The 16,967-nt window shown below is 41.3% G+C and overlaps 1 protein-coding gene across 2 annotated transcripts in view; it reads left to right on the top strand.

Moving 5' to 3' along the window:
- The window catches only part of LOC124605387 (phosphoenolpyruvate phosphomutase-like), a 51,294-nt gene that overhangs the window by 10,019 nt on the left and 24,308 nt on the right, over positions 1 to 16,967 (top strand). For both annotated transcript variants that reach the window (XM_047137030.1, XM_047137039.1), the window contains exon 5: positions 8,069 to 8,169. In XM_047137030.1, coding sequence (XP_046992986.1) covers positions 8,069 to 8,169 — 101 coding nt within the window. The remainder of the gene's footprint in view (positions 1 to 8,068; positions 8,170 to 16,967) is intronic.

Raw genomic sequence — 16,967 nt, 5'->3', positions numbered from 1 at the left:
GCCTCTGAAGACACCAAGGCGGCAATGCATTCCATCCCTCACTGTGCATTTTGATGCCTGATAGATCCAGATCCTTGAGATAGTGTGTAGCACATACCCAAATGGCTTGGTCACATGGGCCTGTTCAAAGGTGGGTTGGACCACTGAACTAAATGCCAATGACTAAGATGATGCTGACCTTTTCAGTGCCAGTTGAGCCAAAAGGATGTTGCCGAATCCAGAGTGGTGGTTCACCAGCCTCTGCACAAAGAATTGGAACTGGGCTACAGTCGATATCCGAATGCCTTCATGGCGGACAGCATCTAACATCTTGACATATGGTGTACGGGCTGACCATAGGCCATGCTGCCACAATCTAAACGTGAGTGAACAAATTCCCTATAAAACTGCAGGAGGCGGGACCTGTCTGCTCCCCATGTTTCTCCACTAAAGCATTTCAAAATATTCAATGACTGGAAGCCCTTTGTTCGTCGATGTCCCAGGTGTGGGAGCCAAGTTAATTTCAAGTCAAATAATAAAACCAAAAAGCACATAGTTTCTTGCAAATGTAAAATACTGTCCCCCATTGTGAGCTCTGGTTGGTTAAAACTTCGGCAAGCACAGCTAAAATCGAGACATGTAGTCTTCTCTGGTAAGAACTGAAAACCAGTTGCCCTGGACCAGGTTTCCAGCCTCCTAATGGTCAGATGCAACTGCCCCATTGTCGTTGTCATTGTAAGATCAGAGGAAGAGAAGAAGATTGCAAAGTCATTCACAAACAAAGAGCATTTGAAGGGCTCCTGATTGTGCAGGAAATGCCATTGATAGTGATGACAAACAATGTGACATTGAGCACATTGCCTTGGGGGACCCCATTCATAGCAGTCAGATAAGGCATTGCCAACGTGATATGCTTTTTCAACAAGGTCATAAAACACACAAACCAAATGGCTTCAGCATAAGAAGAATTCTTGTATCACCCTCTCCAGTAGAATTAAGTTGTCAAGGGTGGAATGGTAGCACTTGAAACCACGCTGCAAACGGCTCAGGTGACCTCAGGATTCGAGCAACCAGATGAGGCAGCAGTTGATCATACGTTGAAGAGTTTTACCCATACAACTGGGAAAGGCTACACTTCAGTAATGTTAGTAATGCTAAAGGGACACTAAGGTCCTTGTCTGGTTTCCAGAATGGAATTAATATTGCCTCCTTCCACGCTGTGGGGTATTGAGAGCTCAGACCTCCTGAAAATAAGTCTCAGAATCATAGTACCAAGGCATAGTGGGCCATAACACCATCATTGTAATCAAACGAACAGGGGGAACCTATGAGAAGGTCTCCCCTTTCTATATTCACAAGACGTTGGAAGGTATTGATAGGTGTCTAAAAAGTGTCACATGACTTTATAATGGAACACTTCTGGTTGAAACTGGTAATTCAAACCAAATATCTAAGCTCATGGGATGTAAGGCTTTGGGTGACTACCTAGTTGAGACTGAGTTGTATAACACCCTTAATTTTAGTAAGGGTGTGCTACATGCTCTGATATAATGGAGGTGGACCCCAGGGAGTTACATGAAGAATGCAAAAATATGGACATCACTGAAGAGCAGAACTATATGAAGAGAGTCAATGGCAAACTGAAAAAAATCGACAACATTTATTCTAATGTTCAGTACTCCAGAATTACCTGAACGTATCCTTGCAGACTACATACATCTTAAGGTTCACCAATTTGTTCCTAACTCAGTGTGATGCTACAAATGTCAAAAGATTTGGCCGTACCACAATGGGATGTAATGGGAGGGCTGCATGTGGCAATTGTGGAGGCTCAGCTCACAAATCAGGCAATTATTTTACACTTCCTCCAGATCACCCAGCGTGGAGCAGAATACCCCATGGTGAGGCTAAAAAAGCTTTCAAAGTTATGCAACCTCGAGTTTTTAGTACTTCTTTTGCATCAACCCTTAATATGTCAGTTGCTAAGTGTAATGCCTTCATACAAACTCAGACCACAGAATCGAGTACGAGTACATGCACCTGTCAGTGTACCTGTGGGAGAAATACTCCACTTGAAACTGAAGCCGTTCAGAAGCTGTCAACAATGGGCGTACCACTACACACCATCAGAAGCCAACTAAACTGTCCCCACAACCCAAGCAACCACCTCCTCCCATAAGCAAAGAAAAAAGTCCTTCGAAAAATAGTTACAAGTCCAAAATGTGGTGGTTAAACTTCGGATCAGTGATCTCACTCCCTCCTTGATGGGGATTATGTCCTTGAGGATATGGACTTCCAATCAGAGGAACCAGAGAGCTGGGAACTGGCTAACGTTCCCTCTGACCTCTCCGAGGGAGAAAGACATGAACAACCTTCACTAAACAATGGCTTCCACAGGGAAGTCTATGTTGCAATGGAATTTAAATGGATATCGCTCACATTTGGAAGAATTACAGCTCCTGGTCCAGGAGAAACCATTCTGCATCTGCTTAGAAGAAACGCATCTTAAAGTCACTGAAATACTTGCATTACAGGATTACCACCCATGCAGGAAAGATGATACTATGGAGACAGGGCTAAAGGTGGAGTGGCTGTTTTCACTGATGACTGATGCCACTCCACTCCTGTCCCTTGTACCATGACCATGGAAGCAATTGCTATGGAAGTTCTTGCACCCTTTAATATCAAAGTATGTTCTTTGTAACTTCCACCTAATGATGCTTTGGATGCAGATGCACTGGCAGAACTCTTCCAGTCTCTCCCATGCCCATTACTCCTTGTGGGGGACTTCAGTGCACACAATGTGCTGTGGGGCTTGGCTACCACTTGCTCCAGGGGTCGGATGATTGAGCGACTCATCCATTCTGAGAATATCTGCCTGCTGATGACACAATTTTCTACAGCTACAGGGTCTTTCTCAGTCACTGACCTTCATTTTTGTTCCCCAGCTATTGCAGACTCACTTCAGTAGGAAGTGGCTACAGATTTACATTCTAGCAACCAATTCCCATTGTGGATCCATCTGCTGACTAGGACAGTGGCTGACTGGAGACCACACAGGTAGATGATACAAAGGGCAAATTGGTTGCAGTACAGTCAACAGGTTATCTTTGAACAAAAGGATTGTGCACAGGAGACTGTGGTCCATATTGCTTGTGAGATTCTACAGGCTGCCACAGAGTCCATCCCTTGATCCAGTAACCATCTCAGATGATTGCCTGTACCTTGGTGGAATGATGACTGTTGATTGGCAATTGGGGCCAGATGAACAGATCTGTGGAACTTTAAACACTGTTCAACTACAGAAAACCTTTATGCCTTCAGATCTGCAAGAGCACATATGAGTTGAGCAATAAAAGAACGGAAGAGGGCTTCCTGGAAGGATTCACAACTTCCATTAATCAATCCACTTCCACTGCACAAATTTGGACTCAATCCAATGGATTTCTATCAAAGGCAATATACATCCCTTTATGGACTTGTCAAGTAATGGGGTCTTGGTGGACACACCAGAAGACATGGCTCAAGTTTTAGCTGAACACTTCTTTATTGTCACTTCATCATCCAGGCAAGTTCCCGCTTTTCAGGTGTTCCATAGGATCCATTCTCCATGTGGGAACTGGAATCAGCTTTGTCTGCAGCCAGAGACACTGCTCCAGGACCTGATGAGATCCATTATGCCATGCTGCTTCATCTGTGTCATGAAGCAGAAGGACAGCTCCTCTCTTGTTTCAATCAGATCTGGTTTGATGGAGCTCACTTTGATGAGTGGGTGTAGGTACTACCTGATGGTACACCCATTCCGTCAGGAGTAGTAGTTTGATGAGACCGTTCCACAGGAATACAATGAGATGCTAGGGAAACAACTGTTGACCCTGGAAGGGCCCTGCGTGCCTAAGCAAGCCTTATACAACTGTACAACTGGGGGATGGCAGGTGCCCCAGAGGTTGCGTGATACAGACTGCTTTACCTCAACAGCCATACACACACACACACACACACACACACACAGTTGGAATTTTAGCGTAATCCTGTAGGTACTTTTGTTTTTCATAATGAATGGTTGACTTGTCAAATTATTGGCCATACTGGCATAAACTTTTTATATGGTTGCAAACTCACTAGATGTAGCATGTGATGGGTGTTTGTGTAAGCCGGCCGCTGTGGCCGAGCGGTTCTAGACGCTTCAGTCTGGAACTGCGCTGCTGCTACGGTTGCAGGTTCGAATCCTGCCTTGGGCATGGATGTGTGTGATGTCCCTAGGTTAGTTAGGTTTAAGTAGTTCTAAGTCTAGGGGACTGATGACCTAAGATTTTAAGTCCCATAGTGCTTAGAGCCATTTGAACCTTTTTTTTTTTATTTGTGTAAAGGTTCAGCTGTGCTATATAACTACACCTCTCTCACCATGCAGTCACATCTGCAGGGAAGCCACAACCACTGCTATTGTTCTCGCCCCTACCCTGCCTTCTGCGCAGCTGGGGGCCAAACAACAATGCGTGCACTCTAAAGTTGGTAGAAACACAAAAAGGAATAGTGTTATTTATGAACAATTAGTTCTTTGTCTACTCTTGTCCTCACTATGTATGGGTCCTTTCATCCTCTGGTCTAAGTAACCTGCCCTTCGTTTTTAACCTTGCCCAAGCTATCTCTCTCTCTCTCCTTCCTGGGAAAGATGCTAACAGTACTGCAATTTAGAATAGTATTGTCACTTATTTTGATAGGTGGTACATGTAATGGATGAGTAGACTCGGAGGGGCTAATAGAAAGAAACTGGGAGAACTGAGGAATCAAAGAATGTGTTGTAAGGAGATTTCACATTTATGTAATTCAGAGAGATGGCATTTTGGATGGAAGGCAGGAGGGGGTTCAGATGACTAAGATGAAGTAGCCACAGAAGCACAGCACATTGTGCTCAGCAACACGTTCTGCACTGGGCTGAAAATTCAGCTGTTGGCAACAGTACGGTAGTGAGCAATCATTTAGGAGGGCAATTTTGAGATACAATATGACTGTTACAATATGAATTACAAGATACTGTTACCGCAATAGGATAGGATAGAGAGCTTTAGAGGGTACATTTTCCATTGGGGTCTTCTACAGTCATAGGACTGATGTAGATCTGCATGTATGACCTGTATTAGTTAGCTCTGAAAGAGGACACACTGTGAAAACTGAACAACATTTGCAGTCATATTTAAATGTTTATTTACCTCTCAGTGCCTCAACCTTTACTCCTTCCTGTATTAATAAGACCCACTTTTACATTAATTTTTAATATTTTTTGGGATTTCAAATTTCCCACTTGATGGTTCCGGCAGCCTATTAAGTATCCTTGCACCAAAATATAGAACTCTTTTATCAGTCCTACATTGATAAGCACAGCCTCCATGAAAAAAAAGAGCTTTTCATTCAATATACTGTGATTGTGAATTTCATGGATCATCAAAAATTTGCTCCTCTTATTAATGACAAATAGCATTAATGAGTAAAAGTACTGGCATATAAGCATAAGAACTTCAAAATCTTCACAATCACTTCAGCTATTTGTTCATGAATCTTGCCCAGTTTACTCTCATCTGAACCTGAGATTAGCATATACATTTTTATCACTATCTCCTTGCAGACAATACCACTCTTTGACTTGGTGATATTGTGTCAGCCAGGCAAAAGCACTATTAAACTGTTGAAACATCGTAGTGTTGTACTGTTTAGGTTCCACAAAAGGGAATTTGTATGATGAAGTAATCAGAATTTGCAGTTGTTCCACTAATGTCTGCAGTTGTTTGGAGACTCTACGCATAATTTGCGGAGATCACAAAAAAAAAAAAAGGAATAAATTTTTGTGTTATATACACATTCTACGCCAAGAAGGAAAAATACTTTGGCCACATGATTAACAGTGGGTTGATCCAGCTTCAAAATGTAATACAGTAGCAAATCTGTGTGATATGAGCTCAAAAATACCTTGGTAGGTTTCTGGAGGTGTGTGGCAATGTATGTCTGTGTGCAGGTCATGCAATTACCATAAATTATTGGCCAGAATTTTAAGGGTGCGGAATTGGCACCAGATATAGTCCCACTTGAGTTTCATTGTGTTCAGATCTGGCAAATTTGGTAGCCAAGACATCCGTGTGTCTTCACTATCTTGCTCCTCAAACCACTGCAGTACGTTCTAGTCTTCTGCCACAGTCATTTATCCCACTGGGAGATGCCGTTGCTACCGGTGAAGACATCAAGCTTTAACCCTTTCACTGCATTGCCGCGGAAGCATATACAAAACCTGTGTGTGGCATCAGAAACTTGGTGCATGAAACTTAAAAGTGAGCATATATATATATATATATATATATATATATATATATATATATATATATATATATATATATATATATGGATGCAGCACCTGATGTGTAGAAATTGCCATCTGTATACATACAGGTGCAGTGAAAGGGTTAAGGGATGCAAGTGGTCTGAAATAATGTGTTCATGTAGTAGTCCACAGATGTCATGGTGTCACGTAATATGTGACTAATGTCCTCCATATCATAATACTGACACCACTGGCCTGCACCCATGGCACAATGCATATTTCAAGCAGCCATTTTACTGGGTGATGATGTATCCGGACATGACCACCGACTAGTTCTAACAAGTAACTTGATTCATTCAACCAAATGATGCATTTCTAATCATACACAGGCCAACCTTGGTGATGTCATGTCCAAGCCAATTAATAGCGAGTACAACATTGGGAACCCATAGGGTTCATCTGCTGCCCTACGTATGTTGAATGCTGTGCTCTGAAACATTTGTGACTACACCAACACTGTACTCTATTGTCAGATCACCACCTATCCTATTTCACAAAGTGAGGCATGGACTTCCAACACCTTGTCATCTGCATGTGGTTTCACCGCCCTTCAATCATTTTTCATAGTTGCTCAAGATAGAACCACGCAAAAAAATAGCTGACCGCTTTACCATTTCTGAGCTGTTTATTCACAAGAACTGCACATAATATTCTGCCTTTTATTGAAGTTACTTATGAAAGTAGATTTCAGCATTTGTGGTCTGTATTACTGCTAGAATAATTCACCATTTGTTTCTGCTCAGCTCACCCTTACCACATCATATGGGCACAATGAGACTAGGTGGCATTCCGTTTTGCAAAGCTCAACAGTCATAATGTTTTGGCTCATCATTGTACATTGTGTGTGACATCATCATAGATAGCCAACTTGAATGAATAACTTGTGTGGTCATATTGGGAACTGAAGCCAGAAACCATCCTTTCTGAAGGCAGTGTACCACTAATTACACTATCCACGCATTTATGCCCCATGGATTGACTATTGGTTTCAACTTGTCACTTGCTTTCCTCATTAGGTAGCAAGATCCTCAAGAAGAAAAACATGGCCAGATTAAATTAACTTAATCTGTGATGGAAGCACAGATTGTGAAACTCATACAATAGTGTGCAAAAAAAAGGCAGGGCTTCCACTTTGGATTCCAAGACTGGCACACAATTTTAACTTGCTGCAAAAATCTTAGTTAAAGTCCATTCTATGCAGAACCAAATCATCATCTCACCAGTGAGTTTCTACTATTGCAAAGTCTGCCCACAAATATTTTCCTACTGTACAGATTCATTTAAATTCATTGAGATGTAACTTAAAAATTAATGACACAATGTCCCTAAGCCTCAACCTACTATTTAACTTATTCCTATACCAATTGTTGTCTGCTAATAGAATTAGCAAATGCATAATTAATAATAAAATCAGAGACAATTTGTTGCGGTGTCAACCAAGTTTCTCATTCTTTTTTAACCAAAAAAGTGTAAGCCTATCCTAATTGAATAAATTCAGTGATAATTTGAGTGTTTTTTTTAATGAAAACATTGAAGATTCATAATCTTTTATAGTGACATTTCACAGCAATATTAAATATGACTGCAAATACCTGAAAATACATGAAATTCATAGTAAAGATATCCAAATCACAATTGCAGTCCTAGAGAGCTTACCCATTTTTCAGTATATTCTAGCCTTCAACAATTTTAAATTTTATTGACTTAATGTGTTCGCAGGCTGTTGCATTGAAGATAAATGTTTTCCAAAAACAAATTCATTACTTGATGGAAGACAACAACCACTGGCAGATGTGGAAGAATTTGCTTTGAAAATTAAGGTACTTTAATTACCAACTTGGAGTCATTCTCTGAAATCATGATTTTTGTGTAAGTATTTTACAGAGGGTCTGTATCTGACATATGGAACACAGCAATAGTACACTGAATATGGTGAAAGAGCATTGTCACTATCTTCTGCACCCACAAACTACTGGCAATCACATGCAGTGTATATATCAATTAAGATGTTCAGAAGCCAATGAAGGTGAATACAGTTTCAGGGTATATGGAGAGGTGAACAGCACTGAATGGATATGACTGTCTTCTGTTCAGAGAACAAGAAATGTAACTTGTGAATCCACAAGATTCTGAGATCTAGCAAGAGAAATAAATATTAAGTCAGATTTAAACTGCACAGTTTGGTGACCAAAGAAGATAACTGTGAAGTTCAATTTTTCTCCACTAGTTCCAACTATCAGAGTGTGTGTCACGATTCAAAAGTGGTACCTATGGATGCTGTTACAGGTTATGAGCCTGAAAGTGTTTTGGAAAGTTATATTTTCACGTATAATTCAGAGAAAAATCACAAAAAGCTGAATCATGTGAGGGTATTTAAGAGTATGAATATGTTTTAATGACAATAAGCTCTGACGTCAGTTCCTCTGCTAATAGCTATTTCCCACTCTACATGTAACACTGATTTGCTTGATCTTTTTCTATAGCTTCTTAACACTGATTCATGTGCTAAAGCTAAATTCTAAGGCTGTTTTGACATAAAAGCAAAGTAAATATTCAGATATAGTGGATCATATACACATTTCAGTGTTATCACTTCTGCTCAGCATCAGTAAATGTTAGTCAAATGTTGTACAGAAATAAACAGAAAATTCTGTGAAAGCAATATTATTTTGTTTTGAAACAAAATAGAAACACTGGAAGAAGCTTATACTTCTCCTCTGGCATTACACTGTTGTACTTTTCATTGACCATGCCTACAGTATTCAAAACTCTTAGTGTAAAGGACAATATGAAATGATGACAGTATATCGAACATGGGAAACCATCAGCTTCATAGGCAGTAATAATTGAGGGAGGTTGCATCTCTGAAAAAGCGAAATAGATTAAGAACAATTCAGATGAGAAGGCAGAAAATGATCACTCATTGTTTCAATTGTTTTCAGACTCTTGAAATTTTTTCCCCCCCACACTAACACTCACCTGGATGAAAGTGTATTATGTATGGCAACTATGGACCTAAAACTTTTTTCATACATGTTCTAAGAGAAGGTATAGTAACAATGTACTTGTGGGTTGAGAGTACTGCTGTAATGAGCTTCCTAGAAATAATTTACTGTTTACTGAAGTTTCTCAAAACATTACTTATCGCCACCCTCCATCAACTGTGAAGCACACTGCACACTGAAGATTTTAATGACAACTGTGGGTTGGGGTGGACAGCTGGCACAGGGAGGAGTGGAGGGAGTGGGGGGGGGGGGGGTGCATGTGCAAAACAGAAGTTCTGTCACTTTTTGCACATTTTGTGAAGTTCTGGGCTGTGGGTCATGGACAATACAGACACTGAATTAGTCAGCCACAATGGGACAGTCTTTTAGACTCATCATGTTTCAGGGTCTTTGAAACAACTAAACATCACTGTCAATGAATAATGTATGTTGTAGAATAATGGCAACAGGCAGTTGCTAAGGTTTCTAAAAGGTTTACTGCTGTAAGTATGGAAGAGGTAGACTTCAAAACAATGGAACCCATGAAATAGCAAATTAAAAACCACAGTGAAAGGCATATGTTGCACCGAAATAATGCTTTTCATAAAAGGAGAATCAAACTGTTTTATATGTAGACACCAAATGTAACACTAAATTTCAAAGAATTACATCTGAATCTACAGTCACTGGTGAAGTATAAACAAAGTTGTGCTTCCAAAGGAACTCCCTTGAAGTCACCTTTAGCTGAAGATAAAGCACATTAAATACAACAACCTTATGGGTTTACTGTGCTTCATCAGAATAATCTAGCATCAATTTTACATAAATTTATGCCATGATAATGAGAGCCAAAGTGCTCACCAAAGATATAGCAGTTCCAGCAAGGAGAATTTGATGGGGAGCTGTGTGTGGTTTCTGAGACCAAATAAATCTGAATGGTAGCTGTTTCACTGATGTAGAGCTTATATACTTACTTTGTATTGTCCAAGTGTGATTTGGAACACACGAGACATAGGACTAAGTGCAATATCCTATCAAGTATTGTCTACTGATAGTACAAGTAGTATATATTTAATGGACTTCATCCTTTCACATAAATAATCAATGTATAGGTAAAATTAAATAATGGAAAATCCAGGTTGAAATAATGGTAACATTATGAAAATGGTAGATTGCTACTCACCATATAGAGGAGACCTTGTGTTGCGGACAGGCACAACAAAAATATTGCTATACATTTGAGCTTTTGAGATGGTGAGGAGGAGATATAGTGTAGTGTGGGTGGGAGAAGATGTAGTTCTGTTTGTAGGAGCATGCTGGGACATGGTGGGGACAGTATAGGGCTGCTAGGTGCAGCTGGGCAGTTTCAGGTTGGGCTGGGGAAAGAAGTGAAGTAGAGCCAGGGTAGAAGATTACTGTGTGCATTAGTGGAACAAAAGGTTGTATAGTCCTTGAGTGGAAGCAGGGAAGGGGCTAGGTACATGAAGAAAAGGGACTAGCAAAGGTTGAGGCTAGGGCGGGAGGGGGAGGAGGGGTTATGGGAATGCAGGATATATGGCAAAGCTAGTGATGGTAGGAAGGATCCAGATGGTACAGTCTGTGAAGCAATCACCAAAGTGAAACACATTGTGTTGGGCAGCATGTTCTGCAACTGGTGATTCATGTGTCTTGGTTACAGTTTGTCAGTGTCTGTTCATGCAGAGCTTACCATGCCCACATAGAAAGCTTGTGGATTACATGACTGCTTGCACAGGTAGCACTGTCTTTTATGGGATAAGAGATGCCTGAGAGTGGACTGGTATAGGTGGTGGATAGAGTGTGTACGGGGCAGGTCTTGCATCTAGGTCAATTGCATGTTGCAGGGATATGACCTATGAGGCAAGGGGTTGGCAGCAGGGGTGGAACAAAGATGGACAAGGACACCATATAGGTTCGGTAGGCAGTGGAATACCACTGGGAAGGATATTCCTCATTTCAAAACACAATGAGAGGTAGCCAACGCACTGGTGGAGAATATGATTCAGTCGCTCCAGTTCTGTGCGGTACTGAGTCAGCAGGGGAGTACTTCTTTGAGATCAGACAATGGGAATGTGGGAGGCTGTGGGTGACTGGAGAGACAAGACACAGGAGATCTGTTTCTGTACAGAGTTGGGAGAGTAATTTCGGTCTGAGATGACCTTAGTAAGACCCTTGGTGTATTGGGAGAGGGAGTGCTTGTCACTACAGAGCTATATGGAGAAGAGAGTAAATCACATTGCATATCGTATTAAACACAGAGTGCTACTCCCTCAATGTTGCATTTCGTTTTCTCAAAATGTGTGTAGGTAATGCAGTGTGAAGAGAAAACCCAGTCTAAGTATTTTTGATGATGTATTATTAATTCCATGCCCCAAAGGTTATTTTTTGTACTCGAAGTAGGACTTGTGTTTGTATGTAGGCTAAGGTTACCAATGATTTTCTTTTTGAAATATGGCCTCCTGTCAAGGCATACAGCCATCACTATTTATTCACACACAAGTCCATGGCTTAATCCAAGAAAAAAGGAGAAAAATACCAATGCCATTAATAGCTTTAATACCTTATTGTGCAGCTTAATAAGTAGCATTAATAAATATGATTATAAATGCTATTATGTGTGCTACCTGAAAGTTCTCTAGCACTTTTCTCAATTAAAACAATATGAAAAGGACAAATTGCTACTGAATACTTACATGAGGCAGTGAGTCACCAGACAGGAGCCACGTGAGTGAGGGTTTTCCTTTTTTTTTTTTTTTTTTTTTTTTTTTTTTTTTTTTTTTTGAAGAAGGAAAATGTGAAAAACTGAAATATTTCTAGCATTTTTTCATACTGTGCCTGTCTGTGACTAAACATTTCCACAATGTGATGAGTAGCAATTTGTCCTTTCTATTTTGTTGTTATTTCATCCTGGACTTCTCATTATTTTATTTTGCTTCTCTCAGTCAGAATTTTTCGGACATAGTTTGATTTCTGTTGAAAGAGTTTCAGTAACTTTTAAACATTGGATGTTTTTATGAAATTTATTAATTGTTAAACATGCCTATTTTTCCTGTTTGCAATACAGTAAAATCTGGTACTTGTATCATTAAAATTAGTGCATGGTCTAAATCTCCTTCTGAGCACCAAATGTTGGTATAAAGAGAAGCAGTATTAGATAATGCTGTATGTTATTGTGTAGAAGGTGTTCTAAATATGTAATCATCACTGTGTGTGTCAGTCCAAAGTTAAGACAGATGAAACAACTCTTTAAAACTAAAATAAAATGTAATTCTTACGTTGCAATGTCATCTGGTAAGTGCTCTACACTGTCTCCTGGATGGCCTGGTAAAGGCTGTGGTAAAATACATTAACAATTATAGGTCTCTGACCTTTTTTGATAATAATCGCACACATAAGTGAATGGGTTGTATGTCATGATTTACTGGATATTTGTCCTTTCTTGTTAGATTTAATACCTTGATTGCTTTTTGTGGATTGAAGACAGATCTGTAGTATACGTTCTCAGGTGGATTACTCCTGTACTGCAAGCATTTTATCTTTAGCCAAGAGACTGACTCTCCCAATATATTTTGCTGTCTATAAACATTACACTGACAAATAACTTCGGCCGGCCGGAGTGGCCGTGCAATTCTAGGCACTACAGTCTGGATCTGAGCGACCACTACGGTCGCAGGTTCGAATCCTAGCTCAGGGATGGATGTGTGTGATGTCCTTAGGTTAGTTAGGTTTAATTAGTTCTAAGTTCTAGGCGACTGATGACCTCAGAAGTTAAGCCACGTAGTTCTCAGAGCCATTTGAACAAATAACTTCACTGAAATTGCACTGTTCAAATTCAGCTATATCTGGGGCTTCCTAGGAACTAATCTGATCAAATTATCTTGATTCCTAGGAGCATAAATTCTTGCAGTTTTATTGATAGCTGCATGAATGCAGCCAGACTCCATGTATATGTGATCATATTCAAGGAACTTATGATTAATACCCTCCAACTTACTACTACAGCATTTTTCCTCACAAAATACATTCACAAACATGACTGAGAAAATGATATTCCTGTTCTGGTCACTGCTGGAGTTGTTACACATGTTAACCTCAATGACTTCTTCCAGTAATGATAGCATTTGTTTGTGTGTTAAGAATCTGTTTCACTTCCTCCACAGTCAGCAGTACTTTCATCCCACATATAACACTCTGTGGACTTCTGTTGGTTGGTTACATAAAAATAAAGTATCCACAGCAACAGTTTAAACAAAGCTATCTCTCTGTATGAAATGGTGTTGGGAAACACATTTGCAAACTGAAGCAAAGGAAATAAAATTAATAAAGTTTTGATGTTCCCTACTTCTCTCTTTGATGACATTCTTCTGCTCATAATAATGCACAGAAAGTTCTGGCTGAGAATAGTGGATTATTAAGTAATAAAGGAGGTGACTCTTCAAAAGGCAGAAGTGCTGGGTCATCAACAGGAACGCAAACAAAAGGTACAGAGGTTTGCTTCACTAGCTTTCTGAATGAAATTCCTTTCACAAGCTTGTAGGAGAAATGAACATGCACCTCCACCTCACCACAGTAGTAAGGGCCAAAGAAAGAGCTGGCAGTCGACTGAGCAGTGTGTGTGTGTGTGTGTGTGTGTGTGTGTGTGTGTGTGTGTGTAGCAAATCAAAGTTCTGTATCTTTTGTTTGTATACCTGTCAACAACGCAACACTTCTGCCTTTCAGTGAGTTGTCTCCTTTATTCCTAAATAATTCTTCTGCTCATAGCTAGAGTCTGCTAAATTTAGATGAACTTTCGTTTCTTCTTCTACTTTAATTTTTGCTCCCTCACTAGCAATTATTTTCAGCTGAAGCAGAGGGACAAGCTAAAATTTTTGACAAATATTGTAGGGTAAATGGCCTCCGAAACATAGCATAAATGCTGATCTTCGCAAAGTGTCGTATAATCTCCACATATTAGTTGTCGGGAAGTAAGAGTTTAAGTATTTCTTTTATCTGTATGATCTGCAGTGATGGTTACAGAAAGCAGGAAATATAGCAATGTGATTCATAATACTTTGTTCTGCTTCATTTGGTGTATGTTTTTCCCTCTACCATCTTCATAAGAAATGCCACCATTGTTATATTACATTTCTCTAGAGTATACAGATACATTATTTGGCATACCTGTATTGTTCCCACATTAGATTTTTTCAGGAAGTATTTTCTTGAAAAGTGGTGTTTACTAGTAGCTGCTGTGTTCCCTTCTCTTCAGCAGAGAGTTTTCTTAGCGTATTCCCATATTTGTTGATTTTGTGCCTAGCTCAATAGCACAGTTTATAAAACTCCAGAAAATTATTTTCCCATTCTTGGTTGGTTGGTTTAAAGGCAGGAGAAGGAACCAAACTACAGGGCCATTGGTCCCTTGTTCCTAATAAAACAATGCCACAAGGGTGAGAATAAAACTGATGAAACATATCACACAACGGAAAGAAAGGAAAAGCCACAAGAATGAAGGGAAGGCAACAAATACTAAAAGGAACAAAAGAGGACAAGAAAACAACAGAGAGATGCTAGAAACAGAAGGAAGTAAAACAGGAAAGCAGATTACAGTGGGTGGCCAACCACGAGAATAAAAAGGGAAAGCCAGCCACTCTGCAACACATTAAAACTTCCACCCTAAAAGCACTAGGGTGGAGGACATGGAGGGACAAAGGACATGCATTAAAACCTACATAGAAGTATAAAATCCACTCTCACAGATAAAACATGAAACTAAAGCTGCTGTGGAGGCATTGTCGCCCAACACCGAAGGCAGGGTGCTGGAAAAGTTAAAAGTCTGCCGCAGATCGGCTAAAAGTGGGCAGTCCAGCAAGAGGTGGACGACTGTCATTTGGGAGCCACAGCGACACTGAGGTGGGTCCTCACGACAGAGTAGATAACCATGCGTTAGCCACGTATGGCCAATGCAGAGCCGGCAGAGGACAACTGATTCCCTGCTAGAGGCCTGCGTGGAAGACTTCCACACATTCATAGTCTCCTTAATGACATGCAGTTTTTTGTGTGTGCTGTTATGCCATTCCGTCTCCCAAAGCTGGAAAACCCTGTGGTGTAAGACAGAACGTAGGTCAGCTTCAGGGATGCCTATCTCCAGAAGCGGTTTCCGCATCACCTGTTCGGCCAGCCTGTCGGCAAGTTCATTGCCTGGAATTCTCACGTGTCCTGGGGTCCACACAAACACCACGGAACAGCGGGACTGTTCCAGGGCATAGATGGACTCCTGAATGGACACTACCAGAGGGTGGCAAGCGTAGCACTGGTCGATAGCTTGTAGGCTGCTCAATGAGTCGTTACACAGGAGAAATGACTCACCAGGGCATGAGCGGATGTACTCAAGAGCACGAGATATGGCCGCCAGCTCTGCAGTGAAAACACTGCAGCCAACTGGCAAGCAGTGCTGCTCAACACGTCCTCCATGAACATATGCGAAGCCTATGTGACCATCAGCCATCGAGCTGTTGGTGTAAACCACTTCAGAGACCCAGAACACGTCAAGAATTGAGAAGAATTGACAGCGGAGAGCGGTGGGATTAATGGAGTCCTTATGGCTTTACAAAAGGTCCAGACAAAGCTGCTGCCGAGGTGTACACCATGGAGGCATATGTGAACAGACTGCCTGCAAGTAGAGGTGGTAAAGGGAAGGACTCCAGTTCGGAGCGAAGGGACCGCACGCGAACCGCAATCGTTTGCCCCAATCTGGGCTGCCAATGTGGGAGATGGACTGCCGTGGGTGGGAAAAGGAGATGGTTATTCGGATGCTCAGGGGAACTATGAATGTGTGCTACATAACTGGCAAGCAGTTGTGCACGTCTGATCTGCAGTGGAGGGCCACCAGCCTCCAGCAGTACACTGGTCACTGGACTCGTCTTAAAAGCTCCTGTCGCTAATCGAACCCCACAGTGGTGTACAGGGTCGAGTAAATCCAATGCTGAAGGCGCTGCTGAACCATAAACCACATTCCCATAGTCAATTCGGGATTGGACAAGGGCTCTGTAGAGCTTCAGCAGTGTACAGCGATCTGCAGCCCAAATGGTGTCGCTCAGGCAATGGAGGGCATTGAGGTGCTGCCAGCACTTCTGCTTAAGCTGAAGAAGATGAGGGAGCCAAGTCAATTGAGCGTCGAAAACCACTCCTAGGAATTGGTATGTCTCCACTACAGTGAGTGGATCATCATTAAGGTAAAGTGCGGGATCCGGGTGAACGGTACGACACTGACAGAAGTGCATGACACACGACTTTGTGGCTGAAAACTGGAAGCCGTGGGCTAGAGTCCATGACTGTGCCTTGTGGATGGCTCCCTGGAGGTGCTGCTCAGCAACAACAGTACTAGAGGAGCAGTACGAAATGCAGAAGTCGTCTGCATACAGAGAAGGTGAGACGGAGGGCCTGACAGCTGCTGCTAGGCCGTTAATGGCCGCTAAAAATAGAGAGACACTCTATACAGAGCCCTGCGGGACTCCATTCTCCTGGATATGGATGGAACTATGGGAGTCACCAACCTGGACACGGAAAGTACGGAGCGACAAGAAGTTTTGGATAAAAATCTGGAGTGGTCCCCGCACACAATGTGGCAAGGATATGAC

The sequence above is a fragment of the Schistocerca americana genome, chromosome 1 (assembly GCF_021461395.2).
Source record: "Schistocerca americana isolate TAMUIC-IGC-003095 chromosome 1, iqSchAmer2.1, whole genome shotgun sequence".
Classification (NCBI taxonomy): Eukaryota; Metazoa; Arthropoda; class Insecta; order Orthoptera; family Acrididae; genus Schistocerca; species Schistocerca americana.
The sequence above is the reverse complement of the archived record's forward strand: the minus strand, read 5'-3'. Positions and strand labels throughout refer to the sequence as shown.